General features: G+C 37.8%; 1 protein-coding gene across 1 annotated transcript in view; it reads right to left on the bottom strand.

The window, feature by feature from the left end:
* The window catches only part of LOC307141793 (protein eyes shut homolog), a gene marked incomplete at its 5' end in the record, with an annotated part of 116,746 nt that overhangs the window by 3,823 nt on the left and 88,904 nt on the right, over window positions 1-24,019 (bottom strand). Inside the window, 6 exons of the mRNA XM_079842247.1 lie at window positions 158-319; window positions 957-1,129; window positions 1,225-1,399; window positions 7,075-7,219; window positions 7,939-8,105; window positions 11,916-12,098. Coding sequence (XP_079698373.1) covers window positions 158-319; window positions 957-1,129; window positions 1,225-1,399; window positions 7,075-7,219; window positions 7,939-8,105; window positions 11,916-12,098 — 1,005 coding nt within the window. The remainder of the gene's footprint in view (window positions 1-157; window positions 320-956; window positions 1,130-1,224; window positions 1,400-7,074; window positions 7,220-7,938; window positions 8,106-11,915; window positions 12,099-24,019) is intronic.

Here is a 24,019-nt window from a genome sequence, read left to right as displayed (position 1 = left end):
TGCCCTTTGTTAAACACAAAACTCCTGTAATCATCTGTTGTTGTTTTTTTTAATTCACATTTGGTTACTGGAAATGACAAACCATATGAAGATGTATTAAAGATACACTTAAATGCTTTAATTTTGCATAATGTAACCAGTCAAGAAGCTGCCTTACCCGACCGACTGCTCAAGTACCGCGAGGTGTAGAATAGGATGCCCTCTGGTGAAAGTGTTTGAAACTGCAGTTGCAGATGGGTTTTGTGCCTTATATTTACAGGAGGAAATGACATCCAAGATGACTGATTGCCACTGAAGAAAGGATCACTGATAGATACAGCTGGAAAAAAATAAAAATAAAAAACCTGAAAGCTTCCATAAAGAGAGTATTTTATGGGAAATATAATGGGTAAAAAAAGTTATTTAACATATTCAAGGCAACACTTATTTCACAGTGCTTTTACTTTTTTTTTTCTAAAATATAAAGCTATACACAACTATATATTTGAATGTATAACGATCTTTTTGTACTGTAATACATGTATTTATATTTATAATATATTTTATTTATATACACACTACCGTTAAAAAGTTTGGGGTCAGTAAGATTTCTTTGAAAGAAATTAATTATTTTATTCAGCAAGGACACATTCAATTGAACAAAAGTGACAGACATTTATAATGTTACAAATATTTCTCTTTCAAATAAATGCTGTTCTTTTGAACTTTCTGTTTATCAAAGAGTTCCCTAAATATCTGCAAACAAGGTATTTGTATGCTTTAGTACAGGCAAAAAATGACATACAGTACATTTAATCTCCAGTTTTAAAGCAAAATTAGACAGTAAAAATGTAAAATGTATCTATTTTTAAGCTATTATTTTATTATTGCTAGTATCTTTTTTACACAATGTTTTTCTGCACCCTTCCGCAGACCCTCTAGCGGGTCCCTGGAGGTCGGATTGATTGTGGTCTAACCTTGCTGGCAGAAGAGTCCAGCCGAGCCTAGGGGGCACTGGCATGTGTATCCATCAGGAAGGGGCAAACAGGTGGAGCCGCGAGCGCAGGAGGGCGGTGGGATGTGTTCAGCATCACAGAACGACACTTTCTCAGAGCAAAGAGCACCTTTCCATCCAAACACGCACTGACAGCTGGAGGGGAAGGCCAAAGAGAAAAGATTAATACTGTTTGTCAGTCATTCACTCGCACAAGTTGGGCTCAAACAGGTGCTTGTTCTAAGTCTTACTACACAGAGGATCCAGAGTCCACACAGGTGCCTCTGTTCCGGCAGATGACCAGGTGGCATGGATCAACACCACACTGCCCCACATTACGTCCTGACTCTGGCCTGCCCTCTGGCCCTCCTGGAGGTTGAAACTTCCCATCTCGTCTCGTCCGAAATAGCAAATCGAAAATACAGCCTTTACAATCAAAGAGAGAGAGAAAACTTGTCATTATTTACTCACCCTCATATTCATGGTGACCGGGGCTGTCAAGCTCCTGAAAGTACCACAAAAAAAAAAAAAAAAATACCTCCACCATAAAACCTTAAAAGTAGTCTTTATTACTTACACAGTATATTTTAAGTCGTCTGAAGCCATATGATAGCATTAGCAAAATATACAATACCATGAGCAAAATATATAGTGCCATTAAAAAGTTAAGGGTCAGTAAGATTTTTTTTTGAGACATCATTACAATTACAATTTTTTGAAAGAATCATGAAAAAAAGTCATGATTTCCACAAAATTAAAAAGCAATACAAATAATAAACAGTTTTTAACACTGATAATCAGAAATGTTTCTTAAGCATATCAGCCTATTAGAATGATTTCTGAAGGATCATGTGACACTGAAGACTGGAGCAATGATGCTGAAAATACAGCATCACAAAACGGCTGATCATAGGAATAAATTACATTTTAAAATATATAAAAATTGTAATAATATTTCACAATAATTTTTTTATTTTTATTTTTGATTAAAGAAATGCAGGCTTGGTGAGACACTTATATATATATATATATATATATATATATATATATATATATATATATATATATATATATATACACACACACACATATACATATACATACATACACACACACGCTGTATTTTTAATAAAGTTGTGTTCAAAATAATAACAGTCCAACATCACTAACCAGATCAATCACTGTTTTTGGTAGACATTATATTTCTACATGGCAAATATTTTACTAGTAAATGGGTAGTTTCAGACATCGTTCAGAAGAACAGCATACTTTGAATAAAAAGTTGATTAGAGAGGGGAAAACATATAAAGAAGTGCAGAAAATGATAGGCTGCTCAGCTAAAATGATATCAAATGCTTTAAAATGGCAACCAAAACCAGAAAACTACCATTCAAATGGATCGAAGAATAGCCAAAATGCATGGCAAAGACTTAGCCATTGATCAGCTCCAGGGAGATCAGAGAAAGTTTAAAGTTACCTGTGAGTATTGTAACAATTAGAAGACGCCTATGTGAAGCCAAGCTATCGGAAGAAGCCCCCGCAGAGTCCCATCGTTGAAAAAATGACACGTGCTGAAGAGGTTACAATTTGCCAAAAAACACATTGACTGGCCTAAAGAGAAATGGCGCAATATTTTGATGACTGATGAAAGCAAGATTGCTCTTTTGGGTCTAGGGGCCGCAGACAGTTTGTCAGACGACCCCCCAATACTGAATTCAAGCCACAGTATACTGAAGACAGTGAAGCATGGTGGTGCAAGCATCATGATATGGGATGTTTCTCATACTGTGGTGTTGGGCCTATTTATCGCATTCCAGGGATCATGGATCAGTTTGAGTACATCAAAATACTTAAGAAGGTCATTTTGCCTTATGCCGAAGAGGAAATGCCTTTGAAATGGGTGTTTCAACTAGACAACGACCCCAAACACACCAGTAAGCGAGCAGCATCTTGGTTCCAGACCAACAAGATTAACGTTATGGAGTGGTCAGCCCAATCCCCGGACCTTAATCCAATGGAAAACTTGTGGGGTGACATCAAAAATGCTGTTTCTGAGGCAAAACCAAAAAATGCAGTCGACTCCATGCAACACAGATGTGAAGCAGTTCTCAGAAACCGCGGTTATACAACTAAATATTAGTTCAGCGATTTTTCAGTTTATACAGTAAATGTTTGACTTTGTAAAGACAAATGCAGACACTGCTTTTTTTTTAACAGCCTAATATTCCTTTTTCTTTAGTAATAACAAATTTGATAAATTTTTCTTCATGGTTAGATTTAGAATAGAATGTGCAGTGTCCCAATGCATTTGCGTGTATTGAAATAAAAGGATTTTGAGCTTTACTCACTTTTTTAAACACACTGCTATTATTTTGAACACAACTGTACATCTTATACTAAGCATAAGATGTATTGCTTTTAGCACATCTGGAGGCATCCGGTGAACTTCCCAGCATGCCTCAGCCCTTTCCTAATAAACAAGTAAATGTAATATTCAGAACAAGAACAAGCATTTGTGCCATCACTGAAAATTCATATAATAATAGCATCTAATTCCTGCACATGGCCCTCTCCAGCAACCGCAAGAAAAAATTACATGGTGTTGACAACATTTGCAATTATTTTTGGAAGCACCATCATGGTGTAGGAGAGAGAAAAATGAAAATGGGTACAAAAGTCCATGAGTTTGAGCTTGGATGCTGAAATGGGGAAAAAGTCAATCTTTTTCAAGTATATAGCAAAAATGAAATTAAATATCCAGTGAGTGGCAGATACAGATGAGTGGTATGAATATAAAAGGGACTTCATGCACACTGCCTTGAGCTCAATGAGATTAGTTCATATATTCATAACTGGGTATTAAATTCAGTTGATAATTTAATACTTAGTCAATAACCATTTAAAATCATAATCAAGCAGCTTCAACAATTTCATTTGAGGTTGAAGAGGCCCCAAGATAGCCGTTGCGAAACTGTATTTTATTTTCCCATTAAGTGAATTACTGTAAACTGAGAGATGAGTTGAAATTATGTTAGGTGGTAATAGAGAAAGACTTGTATTGAATCGTAAACATTTCTTTAACAACATCGACGAAATTATGAAACATGCAATGGTTAGGACGGATCTTGGCCTATTTGTCATCAGTTCAAATGTTTTCATCATGTTGTGCTTAAAGATACACTATGTAACTTTTGGCCCTCTAGTAGTTAAAAACAAAACTTCATGCATATTGCAGAAGAACATTGTTTTGGTGTTCATGAATATGGTCCTGAGTAATCAAAACGCCATCTCTGTGTCACTTATACAACATTTCCCCTCAGTTCTCGCCATCCCAGAAAAGCCAAGCCAATGTTGGTTCTCATTTTATTATGAGCTCTGTCGCGTTGCCTTTTTGCCAGCAGACTCACCTCTGTTTGTCGTTTTTTAAAACGGGTGATTCCCCAGAGGTTGCAGATTTAGCTGATCCATTTACATTACATTTATGCATTTGGCAGACACTTTTATCCAAAGCGACTTCCATTGCATTCAAAGTACACAGTTTAACTTTTTTTTTACTTTTTTTTGTCAGTTCTTGCTTTCCCTGGGAATCGAACCCATGACCTTGGCGTTGCTAGCGCCACGCTCTACTGTTTGAGCTACAGGAAAGCTATCCATGTCAACCTTTCTTGCTCGTTGATATAACAAACCTCTGCCACTCCCACACCATACATGTAACAAAGTTGCCGGAGCGACTTTTCTCTATTTCTAGATATGACGAGAATGGTCGAGTGACGCGTGTATGCAATTTCACCTGAAAACCATCCCAACAGGTCTAAAAATATAAACACTTATAATAGGCTTACCATAGTCAATCAGGGTAGGACAAAAACACGTTTTGGATGAAGAATTGATTATTTCTTGAATGACTGACAGACACATTCTGCTAAACAATTTCTTACTTCCACTCCTCATAATGCAGCAATATATATGAAGACAGTTCTGAGAACGATTTCCAAAGAAATTTGTTCTACTCGTTTCATGAATGTGACCCATTGACTGTAAGCCCGAGGCAAAAGATCCATTCCATCCTAGTGTGATTCACAGCTGTGATGAAATGCTGTTTAATAATGTTTAGAGATTAAAGAAAAAAATATAGTACCAATCAAAAGTTTGGACACAATTTTAACACCTTTTTATCTAAATGCATATCCTTAAATGTTGCACAATTAATTTTGTAGATTGGTGACCATGTGAATTTCTTTACAAATGGTTTAAACGTTTTTTGAAGGCAATTTTTAGAAGCACAAATATGATTATTTAGATTATTTGTTTGATAACTACATAATTCCCATACTAGGGCTTCCATACTTCACACGTTCACTCGTTCACGTGCGTAGAGGAATGGAGAAAAAAAACGCAAAGTCTCGAGAAGCGTTTTTTAAAGGTTTAAAGCTGCTGTCCGTAACTTTTTTTGTGTTCAAGATTTACAAAAATACAATGAGAATGTACAACATGAATCCATTTTCCAAACCGTGTTTTTGTCCTACCCTGGATCATTATGGTACACTTATAATACGTGTTTATATTGGGACTATTTCAGACCGGTCTGGTAGGAACCGCTGCGGAGGAGCACAGTCCCTGCGCGACTCGCCATAGACATAAACAGAGAGAAGTAGCTCCGGCTGCAATGTTCTTCCGCAAGACGCATGCAGTTCTGTTTATTAACCGCGGGAGCGCAAAAAGTTACGGACTGCAGCTTTAACTGATTTTAACTTGAGCTTTGCGTTTTTAGAAAGCTGTGTCATGTGCGAAATGCTGCAAAAGACTCAATACGCTGCAAAAGACACGAGGAGCGAGCGCAATTGTTAAACACGTCCGTCTATCCGGTGTTTAGATGTTTAGACAATGGAATGGAAAAATGCATTCTCTGTGAACATTACCTTAAAATGCTATACTATACTTTTAAAATAAAGCATTAACTGATCAAAAGGTATTACATTTTACATGCATTCCCTCAGAATAACACCAACCTGCAAACGCCATATGTTGTTGATCACCCAAAAATAAAATTAGCCCATGATTTACTCTCCCTCAAGCCATCCTAGGTGTATATGACATTCTTCTTTCAGATGAATACAATCAGAGTTATATAAAAACATGTCTTGGCTAATCCAAGCAATGGAAGCTCTAGCGTAGTTCTACCTGGAAGTCACGTCATTCACTAATTATCTATCTAGCCAATCATTATTAGTCTTCTGTAGTATATAAGTTCTGTTCCCACCCATTACTAACTTCGCAGATACTGACACCAGCATTCACCCCCATCCTCCCCACCACCACCAGGTTGGTCCCAGTCCATTCATCAGGGGATAGGCTCCGCACCTGCCTTCATCTTCAGGCAGGAACTGCAAGCATCCGCTACCCTCCGGATTTGGTCTATGGATGAGGCCTATACCAAAGAACAATCTGTAAATAAATCTAATCCAAATGCTTTTCTCGCCTCTTGAATCTTTCGGGTAGAATTATAATGGCAGTACAGCCCAAAATTTGACGCCCAAAAATGTGCATCCATCCATTATAAAAGTTATACACTATTATTCGTAATACACATAACACTTTCTACGTAAGTTGAATACGGAAGGTGGTCAGGCGGAAGCTATAGATATTTTACTAATATGGATTTTTTTTTTACACAAACCCATCAATTCGCTTCATAAGGCCTTTATTAACTTTTATAATGGATGGATGCACTTTTTTGGGCTTCAAATGTTGGGCTGCCACTGCCATTATAAAGCTTGGATTAGCCAGGACATTTTTGAATAGAACTCCGATTGTATTCGTCTGAAAGAAGACCGTCATATACACCTGGGTGGCTTGAGGGTGAGTAAATCAATTTTCATTTTTGGGTGAACTATCTCTTTAAAACGTCTGTTTTAATACAGCTTTGTGATGGGTGGTTGCACACATATTGCATACAAGGTTAAGAATCTCATCAGATCTGCAGACACATCATGACATGATGATCCAAGCAAGAAAGATTGATTTCATCACAAACTGACAATCTGAATCAAGACATCAAACAAGACAATAATAATGATAAGACAGGAAAAAAAACACAGTACCTTGAAAGCTGTTCTGGAAACGAGAGCCTGCAGGCAATAGCTCAGGTGTGTATTCTTCATATCCACCCACATAAAGTGGACTGAAGATGTTCAGGCCCACCAGCGGTCCAGTGGATGTACCTGTCCTCCTCTTCTGCCCATCAACCTATTCAGTAAACACACCGATGTGACATCAGCATGGTCAAAAAGTGTCAAAAGCTCAGAATAAGAAAACATTTCTTTTTTCTTCTTTTTTTGTCATCATTCTTAGTGATAAGACAAATATCAAGGTATTTTTTACTGGCTTTGTCTTGGATTTCAAATCTATAGCAATATGATTGCTTTATTATTTCATAACGGTACAGTACTATCGTGAAAGTACTTTTTATTTGTGGTTCGCAAGAACTCTCTTCTGCTCACCAAGGCTGCATTTATTTGTAAAAACAGTAATATTGTGAAACATTATTGCAATTTAAAATATCTATTTTCTATTTAAATATATTTTACAAAGTAATTTATTCCTGTGATGACAAAGCTGAATTTTACTGCAGTCTTCAGTGATACATTATCCTTCAGAAATCAATATAATATACCGATTTGGTTTATTATCAACTTAGAATCAGTTTCCATAAAAATATTAAGCAGCACAACTGTTTTCATTGATGAAAGTTCAAAAGAACAGCTTATAACATTATAAACCTCTTTACTCTCACTTTAGATTAATTTAAAGCATCTTTGTTGTAGTTTTTTGAGAAATTCATTCAAATATTCAGCAATCTTACTGACCCCAAACTTTTAAATGGTAGTGTACATAAAAATAAAGAGCCCAGAAATAATATAATTTAAAAGTTTGTTATATACAAATCCTACAAATATAAAACACACATTTAGCCATCCATTCTTCAGATATCTTCCAAAGTTCACAGTGTGAATGTTGATCCTCGGATTCAGACGCTCGCTGATAATTGTTGCCAAACCCGAGCCAAGATTATACTTATGAACAATCCTGCCGTTCCGCACCCCCAATGCGAAGAAGTCGTCTCCACTGATGCCTTCATAGAAACAAAAACACAGAATCCAATTAGCACATTCAGTGGGGTCCAAAAGTCTGAGACCCTATTGGGAATCTGCCTTTTTGTTTTCGGTTTAAACCTGGAAATAAACAGGTTTTAGGATTTTGAAAAATGCAACAAAGAAAAGTGTTAAAGGCTAAATTAATCCCTAATTTTGATGTGGTCACTCAATTATTATGTAAAAAGTAATACATTAGAAAAGTATGTCAAATTGAAGCATTTTCACTAGTGGTTCAGGTCAAGCTGATCATCTCTAAAATGTAATTTATTTTTCTTTTGAGCTGATGGATCTAACGCTCCAATTTATCTGGCCAATTATCAGGTGAATAGTTGCCTCTCTGATTCCTTCTTTTTGATTTCGTTCTCCACTGTGCTGCACGGCTCCCTTGACAATTGCTTCATTATTCACAGTGCTGTCCTCTTCTCTCTTTCCCTCGATGAATCATCCTAAACTATAATCCCGAGAGACACTCGCTGAACTGAGGAAGATTCATACCCCCCTTACTCTTTTATTCAGCTGCCTGTCTTTTGATTAAACATGTTCGTAGCAGTGACGTGTCAGTTAGCAGCCACTGAAACTGACCTTAAAATAAATTGGTGGCAGAGAAGCTCAAGGCATGAGGAAACTTGACCGAGATGTCATGTCTGTCAAAACGACAGGTCTCCTTCTTAATGGCACTTTCAGCAGGAAGTTGATTTGTTGGTTTTGGATTTACATTTCGTTTACACTTTATTTCGATAGTCCACTTTAGACCTTCTACTACCTATAAGTAACTTTGCAACTACATGTCAACTACCTCTAGTCAGAGTATTAGTAGACTGTTAGATTAGGGTTAGTAGAATAAGTTGACATGTAGTTGCAAAGTCACTTTTAGAATGTCTGTTGGGCGACCATCAAAATAAAGTGTTAGCAGATATTAATGAGAGTTAGTTGACAAGTAGTTGGAAAGATACTTATAGTTAGTAGAATGTCTAAAGTGGACTACCGTATTAAGAAAATCATTTTCTTAAACAGTATTTGTGTTGTTTTAGGCACCCCTTCAGCCGTGACTTATTCACAATACAATATTAGCCTCGAGCACCTTATTGCTTTTATAAAACAGTTACAAATATTAAAGGGGTCATGAACTGGCTTTCTGTATAATGTATACTGTTGTCTGAGGTCAACTTATGACGTTTGCGTGGTTTTTACATGCAAAAACATCATAATGAATAAGTAATAGGCTATTTTCTGCCTTGGTTTTGAGGCTCTCTGAAGAAAGGTTCCGTTTCTATGGGCGTGCTGCACTGAAGACTTGGAAGTAAACGCCCACGGCTAGGATTGGATAAGATTTGCATATTTAATGTGTTTCAGCTCCCCTCAGTATATGTGGGAATTGTTTTGAAAGCGTCTGGGGAAGCGCTCACAGGACTCGCAAAATATCTTTATCAAACAAACACAATGATTCATCTCTCATTCACCCGCAATTGATTGGAATGTTATTTTTTTATTACTTGGACGCCCGATCGGTGAATATAACCGCGAACGTACACACAGATTAATTGGTTTAGAGTACGCACGCGCAAGAAAGGAATGTTATTTCACTATTTAAGATAGCCCGTCGGCAGGCCGGTGATACATTTTGGTAGCCCGTCTGAAAAACACATAGCCCCGGGACGTTGAGCTTTGCGAGCACTGGCCCATAACGATACCGTTAGTCCGAGTCTGATCACGAATGAACCAATAACACCTCAAATAAAGGATTCTCCAGCCTGTGACAGCGTGCTAAGGAATGTAATCAATAGATATCAAACGATCTGTAACAATGCAATACTAAAACATATAAAAAACATGTTTAACTCACATTAGTGTGTTGCACCATTCCTGTCGGATCCAATATAGAAGGCACAGCATTGTGTTTTAAACTCAGTCTGCAAATCCAGTCTCGAGCTGTATCTTGTTAACAACCGGTTCCGCGGTGAAATGAAGCGAAACGTGCAACGTCTTACGCACATGAGCTGGAACCGGCATGTTTATTGCTCGGTAGCACGACCCGTTTAGCTCCACGAGTCGGTGGGCGGGCTTGAGGTGGCGCTTCTGCATTCTATGACGTCAATGGTCGACATATTCTGAGATTGATCGTTTGCTGGGCCTGGTGTCAATAAAAGCTTTTCTTTGACTAACAAGGAAGTTTTCAGCTCTGAAACTTACAGGAAATTCTTATATCACGATTCACTTTTATATATCAAAGGCTCAAGGGAAAGTTGATTTCTCAATTCATCACCCCTTTAAAGCCCCCAAAAATGTATCAATGCAACTTTCATGAAGTAAAATCACTAAAAGCCTTCCTTCCGCTGGAAAATTTTTTTTCCCTGACCGTGAACAGCAACAGAAGTTACATTATTACGCCATTAGATGGAGGCAAATACTGTCTTTATGAGTGAGTCACTCAGTAGTGAAGACTTTTATATTGAAAGGACTGAAACTTGTTGTGAACACGGAACAAGACGCAACTGTAAAATGCTTTGACTAGTGCTGTCAGTGTCAGGGCACGGGAAAACCCATTAACTGTTAAAAGGACAAGCTATCGCAGCGGACATTTCAACAGATTTTTTTTTATTATGAACATGAAGGAAAATGGTATATAAACTCGCTCACACAATACTCTACATAAAACAGTAAGCTTCAATGAACAATATCAATGAGAACAAATATGTTTACGTTGCTAAGAGTGGTTGCTAAGGGGGTTGTGTAGTGATACACAGAACCGTTGGGTGAAGCGGTAATAGCCGTGTTTTGTTGTGAATATAACACATCTATTGACCAATCAGAATCAAGGACTGGAACTAACTGTTTTATAAATGAAGAAATTAAAGATACTTAAATATGTGTATACAGTTCAATAGTACTTTCAATAATCTCTAATATTTACCTTCTCAAGTAATTTAAAATGTAAAAATGTATAACCATTTTGGTCACACTTTAGATTAGGGTCCAATTCTCACTATTAACTAACTATTAACTATGACTTTTGCCTCAATAAACTCCTAAATATTGCTTATTAATAGTTAGAAAGGTAGTTGTCAAGTTTAGGTATTGGGTAGGATTAAGGGATGTAGAATATGGTCATGTAGAATAAGGCATTACTATGTGCTTTATAAGTACTAATAAACAGCCAATATCCTAATTTACATGCTAATAAGCAATAGTGAGAATTGGACCCTAAAAAGTGTTACCACTACAATAATTTTTAAAATAATAATAATAAATTGTATTATTAATTACTCAATTATTTATCATTCAATTATAATGAGTAATTATTTGTAATTTAAAGATAAAGGACATTTAAACAAGTCCACATTTTTTTAATGCAATTACCATAAAATTAAATATTTACTATCTTTATAGTCTTTTTTTAAATTCTTTGGTCAAGACGATTTCTCTATCATCTGAGATTCTTTAGAGACCTCATATATAACAGATCTTTCCCTTATGCCAGATAATAAAAATCATCCCTCCGTTTTGTGCACAGATAAATTGTCTCTGCTGTTGGGCCCTGGACTTCCATTTACAGCGCATTTTACAGGAGCTGCTCCATTAATATCTCCTAGTTAAGTGATCCCATTTCCAAACCTCACTTCCTCTAACATGACCTCAGCTGTGTCTGGAAAAAGGTTTATAGCCATACTGCTATGAATCCAGCTCCTATTTTTCATACACATTCCAAGCACTGAGGGATGCACTGAAATCAAAGTGAATAAAGAGAGATGGAGTAACACATATAAAACAATATTCCCATTTCGACCCACCTTGTCCCTTTTGCCCAGAAAAGAGAATGAGGCTGTTTCTCAAAGCGGAGACATTATTGGCAAAGGTGAGCTTCAGGTGGAATTCATAAAAATGACCCATACTGGGAATAGAGGGATAAGCCACATAGGATGAGTATCCAAATTCATCAAGTCCACTAAACCTGGGCCGAGTGATGTTGACAGCTGTGAAGAAAGAGAAAAAGTCATAAATAAATACAAAATTTTAATATACATATCCAAATGTTAATGGTGACTTGGCACAAGGGTTAGCTAGCATAATTATACTTGAGAAATGCATTGAGATAACTTTAAATGAACAAGAATCTGTAAAACGTCATGTAATTTTACTGAGGTGAAGTTGCAAGCAGCTCTTTGAGAAAGCGACACAAGATGGCGATATTGCACTATGTTTAAAGCTTTTCAAATCCTATGCATTACTATTTCCTTTGGGGGGAAAATGCTGCTGCTATACTTATTGTAATTTTGTGCCATTTTACACTGCAAATGGACAGAGGCCGTATTATCAATATTTTGCAGAAATCGGAAAGAATTTGTGAAACGGCTGCTGCTTTGGACAATGTATTTCAGAGTAAAATCTTCTGAAATATCAACATTTGATCCCCTGGTCCGGCAGCCATAGCTCAGAAACATTTCAGCTTGGGTACATTAAGCATTTACACCTTTTGTCCAGAGAAAAAAAAAAGTGCTACCTAAAGAGTTTTCTCCACCCCTCATTTTGTCTTTATGAACTGTGCAGTCTGCAAAGCCTCTCCGGAGGATTTCTCTGGGAACAGCATTGAAGTTCTTCCCCCTGCTCTCCCCTTGAATTATTGATGCCATTTGAAATTGCACATATATTACCTTGTCGCGGTTTATTTGCACAGCGCCTAATGAAGGACTAGAATGCGTTTTTAGCAGGGATGGTTTGATGGGGCCAGCTGTATTTCTTTACTCGCAGTGTCATGTAATTGCTCTGTGATATGCTGCATATGCTGAGTTACGTTTTCTTACTCAAAGTGAAATTCATTAATAAGCCGGACATTTATTAATCAGATATATATTGGGCACTTTTTGAGAATGCCAATCTTAAGATGAACTGCGGTCCTGTATAAGGACGTAAATTAACTCATTTCCAAAGTCAAATGGGATTTCTGATTCTGAAGTAACCAGAACTGAATTGTTTTTCCTCACTGCTGAAGATGAATACAATTACATGAATAAAACAACACTTTATTATTTTATTAATTCCTCTTATAACTAAAAATTGATCTGTCAATGTCCCATATGACAGTGTATGAGATACAAATAACCCAAAAACCTCAAATAACCATATAACTAATGTTTAACTTTCCATGCAAAGGCACTACAGAGCACAGGATGGTTCTCTCTGCTGTATTATTCTGCTGCTGTTGCAAGAGGTGACTAAAGGAACAAGAAAACAACCTCCAACTCACTAGCAGTTTTTACTTGTGACACATCACCCATTTATTTTCATTCGTTCAAGTCAAAAAATGTTTGTGTGCAAGGATTTTTCTCAAGTGGAATTCAATAGCCTTCTGTCAGCTGTGTTGGCTGGACCCGGAGATATTTAGCTTTTCTTGATTACCTTCTCTAACCACACATACAAAAATAAAATAGATAAAGACATAAGAATAAAAAAAATGCACATGTGAGAAACTCCTCACAAAATCTGTTTGATCCCAAACACTTCCCGCAAGATGATTCTTTAATCTTCTGACGTAGAGCCTGCTGACGACGGAATGAAAAGAGGAAGTCACATGATGTGTGTGTTAAGGCGGTAAGGCGTTTTAGGACAGATGCGCTATTATGTTATGGGTCTATTTTAGGTGAGTGTGATGTTAACGGTGCGTCAAAGAACACAGTCTGTCCTCTAAACTCCACTGCCGCATCAAGCTGTTTCCTGCAACACAAGCTCCCATGATCAATCGAAAGATCAATCTATCCATCTTCCTGTGGATTTTGAATGTAACTTCTAAAAAAAACAACATGCGCCTTTGAAAATAAAGTTGCACTTATGTACAGAAGTAATTTTAAAATAAAATAAAGGAGGGCCAAATTACACAAAATTAAATCATTAAATAAATGTTGAAATATTAAAATGATGAAATGCATGATTAAATTGTCAGTAAAAGAAAAATAATTCAATTAATTATTAAATCACCTAACAAATGAACAAATGTGCTTTTTTTTAATTGCATATTATTGCAATTTGTTTGCACTGATTATCAGCATTTTGGATTGCTTTTTCATTTAAGCCTGTTCTTAAAGGGATAGTTCACCCAAAAATTAAAATTAGCCCATGATTTGATCACCCTCAAGTCATCCTAGGAGTATATGACATTCTTCTTTCAGACGAATAAAATCGGAGTTTATATAAAAAATGTTTTTGCTCTTCCAAGCTTTATAATGGCAGTGAATTGTTGGGTCTTTTTTGAAGTCCATAAAAGTGCATCTATCCATCATCTAACTGCTCCACACAGTCTAAAATAACTACAGTCAGCGGTATGCAAGTGAAAGAGTAAAAAGTGACGCTAAAAGAGTAACCCCTGATGCTTGAACCCTTGACACATACGTATTGATGAACACAGAAGCGCAGAGGATAGAGCTAAACAAAACACCGGTCATGAATTAGAAGTCTAAAACGAGAATTTTTAAAGAGAAATGGCGGCGAATTACGATATAAGAGAAGAGGGGCTTGAGGCGTCAAAGCTTGCTATGCTTCTATACATCGCGTCAGTGGTTACTCTCTTGCCATAAGTCGAATTGCAAACCGCTGACCGCTGGAAACTAGGGATGGGTCGCGATTTTCGAATATTCGATTAGTTATTTAATTATAGAATATCGAATAGTATGTGCGATTATCGTCCAAAAAAAAATCCCCATGTTGTCGGTGCTGATGTGGTGCTGACGCGTTCATGTAACCAGAGGCGCTGCCAATAACGCTCCTAAAGCTGCCAGTCAGCTCTCAGGGTGTTTTATACTGGACATGTTTGCTGCGGTCCGAGTCTGATTGTTCCCTCCGCCTCCGCAGTGTTGGTCTGGTTTCACACTCAACTTGAACCCTGGTGCATTTGCGTTCATCTTACGTCATCACAAACGTGCACGGGCGTGATAGAAAACAGAACGCGGGTCAATATATTGGGCTTTTTTCAATTAATTTGGGCTATTATGTGCAGCTGAGTAAACGTCACTTGGGTTTACCGTATGTGTGTCGCTTGAAGGCGGCTTTGCTGCTTGCAAACAGACTCTTTTGAGGAGACGGTGAATTGCCATTAATTTGCTGCCCTGATTGCACTCTATGCGCGAATACACTGCAGGCTCGCTCTCACGATCGTATCTCAGCTAAATCATCAACACTATCATCTCTTACGTGTATGTTATTGAACTAATGACATTGTAATCGGCTAAAACGCATGCGCTGGTTACTTTCTTCCACAACAAGTGCGCACCGGAGTGTTGTTTGCACATTCACGTGAATCACGGCTCAGCTCCGAGAGCAACCGAACTCCGGTTGTGTGTTCTCGGGTTCGGTACCTCAGTGCACACCAAGCTCTGTAGGTAAGCTTTCACATTAGCAATTTTTCATGCTAACCGTGCCCCATTCCGAACTAAAATGCCAGAGTAAAAACGCCCTGAGACAACAGAAGAATAACACATCGTCTCACGCGCACGCTGTAGACTTGTGGCATTTATCAGGTAACTTGGGGCGATGTCACATTACAGTCATTTGTTTCAGCATGTTACAATAATATGGTTTGAGTTGATATAGCCTATTCCCTAATGAATTAAACAGTTTATCATACAGACTGAGAGTGTGAATGGTCTCTCTCCCTCTCTCTCTCTCTGTTTATGTGTGTAGCCTATACATGCGTACATGCGTACATGCGGGGGAGGAGTTGCGATTTTCGAATAAAAATCGAATAATTCCCAGCGATCTTCGAATATCATTTTTGCTTGAAATGCCCATCCCTACTGGAAACTAGTTATTTTAGCATATAGAGTTTTAAATATGGATATTTTCCTTACAAAAAACACACCACTACACTTCAGAAGGCCTTTATTAACCCCCTGGAGCCGTGTGGAGCGGAGCAGTTATATGATGGATAGATGCACTTTTATGGACTTCAAAAATGAAACAACCATTCATTGCCATTATAAAGCTTGGAAGAGCCAGGACATTTTTAATATAAACTCCGTCTGAAAGAAGAATGTAATATACACCTTAGTGTGAGGGTGAGTAAATCATCGGCTAATTTTCATTTTGAAAATTTCAAAAATGAAAATTCTGTCATTAATTACTCACCCTTATGTCGTTCGACACCCGAAAGACCTCCGTTCATATTCGGAACACAAATGAAGATATTTTTGTTGAAAGCTGATGGCTGAGAAAGGCTTCAGATAGGCCTCCATTGGCATTCAGTACACTTATACTCCCAAGACCGATAAAAGGCACTTAAAATGTCGTTACAAAGTCCATCTCACCACAGTGACTCTACAATAATCTTACGATGCGACAACAATAGTTTTTGTGCGCAAAAAAAAATCAAAATAGCACCTTTATCCAGCTTGTTATTGCCTTCCGCGTGTGCCTCCACGACGCATGCGCGAGAATATGACGTAGCGCCGGGGTTCGGGAATCCATGAAATACACACTTAAGCCCCATTTTGAGCACTACGCCGAGACCTAAAGCACAATCAATGTAGAATCCAACAGCTTAGACACGCGCGTCTTCCTCTGCTCGTAAACAAATCGCTTCTGGGTCATCTGTCCGAACGCCGGATCTGCGTCATATTCTCGCGCATGCGTCGTGGAGGCACACACGGAAGGCAGTAACAACAAGTTGGAAAAAGGTGTTATTTGGATTTTTTTTGCGCACAAAAACTATTGTCGTCGCATCGGAAGATTATTGTAGAGTCACTGTGGTGAGATGGACTTTGTAACAACATTTTTAGTGCCTTTTATCGGTCTTGGGAGTATAAGTGTACTGAATGCCAATGGAGGCCTATCTGAAGCCTTTCTCAGCCATCAGCTTTCAACAAAAATATCTTCATTTGTGTTCTGAATATGAACGGAGGTCTTACGGGTGTCGAACGACATAAGGGTGAGTAATTAATGACAGAATTTTCATTTTTGGGTGAACTAACCCTTTAAGCATTTATCTCATGTTATTTCATTTTTGGCTGTGATGGGCAATCTGATTCTTTTCCGCGGATTTGTTTCAATGAACCGATTCACTAGTTCGTTTCCGTAATCACACAATGACGACACGTATATGCAATTCTATTATTAAAGAACCCAATAATGATGTGAAACGCGGATGTTTTACATGTCTAAAAGTGAATAAACTAGTGCGGTCAAATTGATTAATTGTGATTAATCGCACCCAAAATAAAAGTTTGTGTTTACATAATATGTGTGTGTACTGTGTATTATGTATATATAAATACACACTCATTCATGTATATATTTAAGAAATATTTGCATGTATATACTGTATATACATTTAAGATATATATATATCTTAAATGTATACTTGCATGTGTGTCTATTTATACATACATAATAATTCTACACAGTGCACACACATATATTATGTAAATATGTCATTTTATTTTGGATGCGATTATTCGCGATTAATCGATTTGACCGCACTAAAATAAACCTTTCGTTTCGGCCCGCATTCAAGTCAATTGCTTGGTTCACGCATGCTCGTATCAGCAGCGCACCAGTTCTTTGAACCGTTGAACCGCTTTGTAATCATTAACCGACTTTTGACTCAAGAAAGCACTGCTATCATCGTACTGCTGTTAAATCACAGGCATTTTTTTCTTTTTAAAATAAGATCATGCTTTTCTGAATAATGCATACATTCTAACCGTAACACTAAATCAATACATAAAACAGACTCAAAAAACACCCTTCCTATAATTCTATTAGTCCAGGCTCATTTGAAGAAGTCCAGCACATCCAAAGTTGAGTGACTGCCCAGAGGCAGGCCTTGGCTACTAATCAATACTGATTGATGTTATCTGCTGTTATCGGCCTTTAAATTCAAATGTCAGTCCCACTCGGTGTGACACTGGGAGATTAGAACACTCTATTTGGCATCAGGCTCTTTGCTGTCTGATAGAGCGACGTCTGGTAGCTCTGCCTGCCGTGCTGTGCCAAGCGGTCTTCAAACCACGCCACCCAATTAGATTACAGCAAAATAGCAGCAGTTCTTTCTCCTCTAAGCACAGTCGAGGAGATGAAGAGCTATCTGTGTAAGCAGATATCTGACTTTAGCTGACTTAACACTGCGAGGTAGAGCCGGGGAGAGAAGTACATTAGTTAGACGCCGCTGTAGTATGTCTTCGCAGCTTTGTTATTTGAGACAATAAAACAAACCCAATTGCAGCAAGTACATTATGTGACTACACGTTGATAAATTAAGTTGCAGAGTTGGGTAATTTAAGCACTTGGTGTGCTCATTATACTTGGATGCGTGCTACCTGTAGACACCTCGAAAGGTCAGTGTATGTAGTGGAACCGGGTTTGTAATCCAATACAGACCGGAAGTTATCCTTAAAATGTTCATTGGGAAAGCATCAGAGTTCAGTAACTGTTTGTAGCAAGCGTAGAGCACTTAGCTACTCTAATTGGAATGGTATTTCAACGTCTTGCATCAGTTCAACAAAACTGCCGGGAATACATTTCAATATACCACCTATGGGTCTAACCTCAAAGACGGAGGTGAGCACAGGAGATGGAGGAAAACAATCCTCAGATTGGCACAAATATCAAAGGAAACACCCTCTAGCCATGCCGGCTTCATCACATCTCAATGTGTAAATCACTGTCTACAGACAAACCTTGATTGGACCTACCCTCATCGCAGAGGAGACCCTGCCTTCCGTAGGGACAAAGACATGCCGCTTCGAGCAGCGTCTGGGGAACGCAGGTGGCGCCGCGCGCACACGGGTTTCGCTCGCAGGCGGTGAACTGGCACAGCTTACCGGAGTAGAGCGAAGGACACGCACAGAACCAGTTCTCCGCATCGCTACACACAAGGAACCAAAATGAGGGGAAAAAAACAGGGAGATCATTAGTACACCAATGAAATGTACCCGTACTGCACCATTACTTTCAGTGGAGTTTGCGTAGAAAGCATAAATTGGGATGGGGCATTTGGGGGGTTGAGAGTGTCAAAAAAGCAGAGAAGAATACAAATGAGAATACAGAGTGGAATGGATGGAAGTCATACATCACCGGCCTGAACTCAAGACCATCCTTGTCAGCCAGACCAACATCAACTGATCTTGCAGTGCAAGTGAAAGTAAAGGTGCACTTTGTTAAAAAACAGAACTTTTTTTACACAGAAATGAACAGCACTTGATTTGGAATATGATTAAAATTATGCATACTCGTAAATGAAGATGAAGTCAGTGGTCTAGAATGGGTTTCTAAGGGTTCTGTTGACTAGTTCAGGGGGAATTTTTTTTAATGGAAATGTTAAAATTGACAGAATTTAGCATTAATACCATTTCATTCTGGGTTTTTTTTCCCTACAAAGTGCTCAGAAATAATATTAAAATTACAAAAGATTTTACTAACAGATATGATGCAAAAAGACAAAGAAAGTATATATTTTGAGACATTTTTGAGTGTATTTGACCATTAATAAGCTGGAAAAAGGAGCTAATTTTTGCTCTTGTATGTCAGAGGCGGCTTTAAATGCTGTTTCACTAAACGAGGTTCGGGAGGAACATGTCAGATAATTGACACAGGTGGAGAGTACTCAGCTAATCAACAAAGAGGTATATATACGCAGCCGTCCTACCTCCATTTTGTTGACAGTTTTTCAGCATCCCTCCACCACCCCTTCTCCACATCTTGCCCTATCTTTTAGTTCTAAACCACTTACATACGGGGGGTACTCTGGGTTCGGGCCGAAGTCCGAGCTCGAAGCCCCCCCCCCCCCCGGACAGCACGCCAAATACGCAATTCAATTAACTCTCTACAAATTATATGTAAGTGTGAACTCGTGAATACGGTATGTGTGTGTGCGCTTCAGATGCGAGCACGAAATCTGCGGGAATTAGTAGAATTAACGTTATGTGCAACCCCGCACGAAATTAAGACCGGTCACACCAATAGTAACACGCTGTCATGAAGAAAAATCCAACAGAACACGTGTTCGCAATGTTCAGAGGGTTAACTGGACTGAATGAGAGGAGGCAGGTGCGTGTCACTCGCTGTCGGTCGGAGAGGAGAGCGCAGCTGATATCGATACTGTAAAAAATTTGTATCGTATCGTTTCAGATATTTCAGTATCGATACATAGCGAAATCTCAATATTTTTGACAACACTAGTAGGCATACACACAGGTTCGAAGACTCTTTCTCTCGCCCCTACAGTGCAATTCGGCTAGGTATACATCCGCGCTAAAATATCAAGGTGAAAGTCATCATAGCTTGCGTAGTATAGACCCAGCTCCCAACCCAACTTTAATAAGAGTCTCGCGTTAACGCAGCACGTTAACGCCGATAACGGCCCACCACTAATCTTCATACATTTCCATTCATAAGTTTGGAATCAGTCAATTTAAAAAAAAGAAAACATGGGTGATAAATTGATCAAAAGTGACAAAGACATTTATTTATCATATGGTTACAAACAATTAGGTAACACCTTAGTATTAGGAACACATATTCACTATTAACTACGACTTTTGCCTCAATAAACTCATAATTACTGCTTATTAATAGTTAGTAAGGTAGTATGTGCTTTATAAGTACTAATAAACAGCCAATATCCTAGTAATATGTATGCTAATAAGCATTTCGTTAAAGGATTAGTTAACTTCAATTGCAACCAAAATGTTTGGGTCCAAATCAATGCAGTTTCAAAGCGCTTCGAAGGGCTTCAGAGACTCTGCACAATCCCAGATGAGGAATAGGGTCTTATCTAGCGAAACGATCGGTCATTTTCAAAAAAACAATTGCTCATCTTGTGCTGCTCTACGACCTCCAGTGATTGCACAATCACGTCGAAAACATCACACTATACGTGGGCGGAAGTAGTACCCCCGTATTTACAAAGTGCAGATGCGAAGACTAATACAAACGCCCTTTAACAAAAAAAAGGTAAAACAACGATGTCGGACGATTTTGAAGTTGAAGATGGAGTGTTTTTTGGTAAAGGGCGTTTGTAGTCCTCGCACGTTTGGTTGGGGTGGTACTTTCGCCTACGTCTAGTGTGACGTCTAAACGTGATTGTGCAATCATTTGCGGCCACAGAGCAGCGCAAGATGAGCAATTTAGGTTAAAAAATATATTAATTGGTAATTTTCTTTTTAAATGGCCGATCGTTTCACTAGATAAGACCCTATTCCTCGTCTGGCGCCAGCCTCTGGAGCCCATCGAAGTGCTTTGAAACAGCATTGATTTGGACATTCAACATTTTGGTGGCAATTGAAAACCCTTATGTGAAGAAAAATCCTGGAATGTTTTCCTCAAAAAACTTATTTTCTTTTCGACTGAAGAAAGAAAGACATAAACATCTTGGATGAGATGGGGGTGAGTAAATGATCAGGAAATTTTCATTTTGAAGTGAACTAATCCTTTAATGGCAAGAATTGAACCCTAAAATAAAGTGTTACCAACGATTTCCATTTCAAATAAATGCTATTCTTTTGAACTTTCTATTAATGAAAGAATCCTGAAAAAAGTATCATCGTTTCCACAAAAATATTTAGCAGTTTTCAACATTGATAATAATAATAAATATTTCTTGAGCAGCAAATTATATTTCACAATATTAATGTATTACTGTATTTTTTTTTATCAAATAAATGCATGTTTATGAGCATTATATACTTACATCAAAATCATTTAAACATCTTATCGCCCACAAACTTCTGAACGGTAGTGTACATGAAAATATTTAAAGTTGCACTGTGTAAATTGCAGCGGCATGTCCGACACAGGACAAAGATGTCATCGTCTGAGACAGCAGAGAGTGACTAGCGCTCTGTAGAGCAGTTTGTCCATTTAGGGCTAATAGAAACATGGCAGCACAAAATGGCAACTTCACTGTAAAGGGACCCGCGGTGTATTTACACAAAATGGCAACTTTACTGTAAAGGGACCCGCGGTGTATTTACATAGAAATGGCTCATTCTAAGGTAATAAAAACATACCGGTTCATTATGTAAGGTCTTTATAAACAAATAAAACATCTATCTATCTATCTATCTATCTATCTATCTATCTATCTATCTATCTATCTATCTATCTATCTATCTATCTATCTATCTATCTATCTATCTATCTATCTATCTATCTATCTATCTATCTATCTATCTATCTATCTATCTATCTATCTATCTATCTATCTATCTATCTATCTATCTATCTATCTATCTATCATTTTTAATTTTCAATATGACCAAGGTGTTATGCTGCTACTAACAACAACAACAACAACAACATGTTTACTTTATCTTTTTTCTATCTGCTGTATATCTGTTTAACAAAGGGATGCATATTTTGATATGCAAGTGATTGACATGTTTATTGGTTATTATTGGACTGTCAATAAAAGCAAATCAATAAAAGCAATAAAAGCTCAAGGCACATTACCCAGCAAAAACATCTAGACAAGTACATCTTAACCAAAGTACAGTATATAGTCATAAAAAATAAATTATATACATATAATGTATATATATGTACATATATGTATATATATACATACATATAATACAGACCTAACATTATACTTGTTGGGATGTCCATTTAATGAATATCATGAGGCAGTGAAAAGACTAAAATGAAAAATAAAGTGTCCAAGACCACTGGGATGAAGAGTCAGAGCACATAAACAATAAACGTATTGAGTGCACCTTAATAAATAAACCAAATCACATATTCATTTAAATAAGAGCATAACTGGGCCTGAAGGCCATCTACAAAAGCAGACTCACATTTTGCTGATGTTGATCTAGCCTCACTGTAAGCGAATGATTAGAAATGCCCCAGCTAAAGGCTGACTGCCGAGGTGCAATTCCGCAAACGGAACTTTTATAATTCCAGGCTTTATCCCCAAGCGAGAGGTAGAGGGTGGGCCAGCATGATAAGCAATATTCAGACAAGAACTTCATAAGCTGCCGGAAGATGTAGACCGTTTTCAAAGGTATAATATCAGATACAGGAAGCATTGGAGGAGTTTCAAATCTATAAATTAATAATGTGTTTTGAGCTGCACCACAGCTGAAATGAAATATTTACATTCTGTCACTGGGATTTAGAACCAGTGCAAGTGAATGATATATAGACACACACACAACAACAATATCGAATATTCTGAAAACGTGGGCATGGAAAGATTTGAATGAGGAGTATCTATGCAGGGAGAAATTGAATTCAAATAAAATTACTGGAACGCTTATAAAGTAAATGTTACAAAAATAATTGCATTTATGCAGATAACACTGTGGATAGGACAAGATGCAACCTTCCCACTCTGTAAGAGACTAATCAAGTGACCTGGTTTGTACACAAGCACTCTTTGCACTGTTCCCAGGGAAAGACAGCGGACGGTTTGTCACTGCCTTTCAGGACAGCAGGGGGTAATGCCGCGGCAGACTGCGAGATTATTGCCCTGCATTATGTAGAACATGCAAACACATCTGTTTCTGTGACTGATTGCCCTTCACCAGCCATGCGAGCTCAGACTGACGCAGGGAACAGTCAGGAAGAACACTCAGGTGTCGGCTGCATATGGCAAGCCTCTTACGTAGCCAACAGTGTATGATCACAGGAGATGTGTTTACCACTCTTCAAAGAGAGTCTTGACATTGCAGTGACATATTCTGTATTTTGATCATGACTATTTTTCTTTATAGAAAAATAAAAGTTTTGACAAAATCAAAGTTGGAGTTTTGCCGGTTTTTAGCCTATTTATCTACTGTAAAAAAATAATAATCTTCAGCATATACAGTATATATATATATTATTTTTTTTTGGCTTACAGTCCATGAACATATACACCAATCTGGCATAATATTATGACAGTCTTAATATTGTGTTGGTCCCCCTT

Source organism: Gobio gobio, assembly GCF_949357685.1.
Source record: "Gobio gobio genome assembly, chromosome: 18".
In the NCBI taxonomy this organism is placed as follows: domain Eukaryota; kingdom Metazoa; phylum Chordata; class Actinopteri; order Cypriniformes; family Gobionidae; genus Gobio; species Gobio gobio.
The sequence above is the reverse complement of the archived record's forward strand: the minus strand, read 5'-3'. Positions and strand labels throughout refer to the sequence as shown.